At 44.9% G+C, this 1,615-nt stretch overlaps 1 protein-coding gene across 1 annotated transcript; it reads right to left on the reverse strand.

The window, feature by feature from the left end:
- Nucleotides 227-1,009, reverse strand: LOC107620538. Its single transcript, XM_016322685.1, has one exon. The coding sequence runs from the start codon at nucleotides 1,007-1,009 to the stop codon at nucleotides 227-229; it is 783 nt and encodes a 260-aa protein (XP_016178171.1).

A 1,615-nucleotide genomic window follows, 5' to 3' on the forward strand; every position in this document is an offset into this window, starting at 1 on the left:
AAACTTTTTCAACACGAACGACGATAGTCTATACTACGAAGATAAGTTGAGGTTTGGCCATCGGCTTCATAATTACCTCAACCCTGTTGTTGTGATTGACCCGCCTCAGGTGTTCCTCGGCGTGGGAAATCTCTAACCAAATGTCCCGGTGAGCCACACTTATAACATAGTTTCTTACGCAACTGGCATGGCCTATTCAAATGGTAGTTCCCACACTCTTGACATTTCATATTGGGGGGTAAGCTCTTGACCGCTTCCCTTTACCATATCTCTTGAAGTCCTGTCCCCTTGACCTAAGGTAATCGTCGCGTTCCCTACTAGTGTTGCCCCCATGAGTGTCCCTTGACGAGGCTACCGTCTTTGCTTGTTCCTCAACCACTCTTGCCTTGTTCACCAGATCGGAGAAAATCCGAATCTCCATGGGAGGCACAGTAGACATGATGTTGTCCTTCAAGCCCCTTTGATACTGGACACACTTCCAACTTTCATAGGTCTCCGGGGCACCCTGAGATGCCTTAGAAAACCTATAGAGTTCCTGAAATCGGTTGGTATAGTCCGCCATAGATAAGGAACCTTGCTTCAGCTTCATAAGTTCTATCTCCTTCGCTTCCCTTGTAGACTCAGGAAAGTACTTCTTGTAGAAGGCTGTTCGGAATACCTCCCAAGGAACATCGGCGTTCTGAAGTTGGAGCAAGCGGCATTCTGCCTGCCACCAATGCTGGGCCTCTTCCAGAAGCTGATAAGCAGCAAACTCCACGTATTGGTTGTTCGGGACATGCTGTGCTTGCAGTGCACGCTCCATAGCTTGGAACCAGTTATCCGCTTTCGTGGGATTGGTCAATCCTTTGAAAGTCAGTGGGTAAACTTTCAGAAACGTAACTAGGGTCATCGGAGCACCTCCCAAGTTATCACCATTTCTGTCTCCATTCCCCGTCGGTTGGCCTAACCTCTGCGCAGCTTGTAGAGTCGCAGCAGCATTCGCCTCCATGGTGTTCGCAAGATTTGCCATTGTCGCCATGAACTCGGCATGGTTATCGGCTGGTTGCTTGCTTCTACTCTCTCTTTGTGAACGTGTACAACCTCGTCCGCGAGTAGCCGTTAGGGTTCCTGTCTACACCAAACAATCGATATCAAGGTGATCAGTCTCAATATCAAAAGCCTAGTGCTTCCGTTATCCCAAACAGGCACTCACAAACAAGCATGTTATATAATATCAAGTAGATATCTGAATAGCACCAAAGAAAAGACATACAGAGTATTCAACGAAGCACAATCGGTCCATCCCTCAGGCTCACGAGGATGAACCTCTCTGATACCACTAAATGTAACACCCCAATTAACCTAAGCCTTACCTCTAGTCGTAAAGCAAAGGTTAACCAAAGGTTACGACAATTCTAAGCCTTATACATATTTATATAGAAAGAAATAATATATTCTAGAAGCCCGATGAAAGATTAAAGCTCAAAGTTGCATAATGTGGAATTACATACGTGAAGCGTTCGCACACGATAACTAAACGCATTCGTCATGAAACGATACAAAACATAATATATACGACCTTGCAATAAAGCTCATTAAAATACAAGGTATTAATTAATAGATCAATAAAGTAAAT

This window comes from Arachis ipaensis, chromosome B10 (genome assembly GCF_000816755.2).
Source record: "Arachis ipaensis cultivar K30076 chromosome B10, Araip1.1, whole genome shotgun sequence".
Taxonomy (NCBI): Eukaryota; Viridiplantae; Streptophyta; class Magnoliopsida; order Fabales; family Fabaceae; genus Arachis; species Arachis ipaensis.

Coding starts and splice junctions, on each gene's coding strand:
- LOC107620538 (XM_016322685.1), bottom strand. CDS start 1,009: ATGGCAAATCTTGCGAACACCATGGAGGCGAATGCTGCTGCGACTCTA.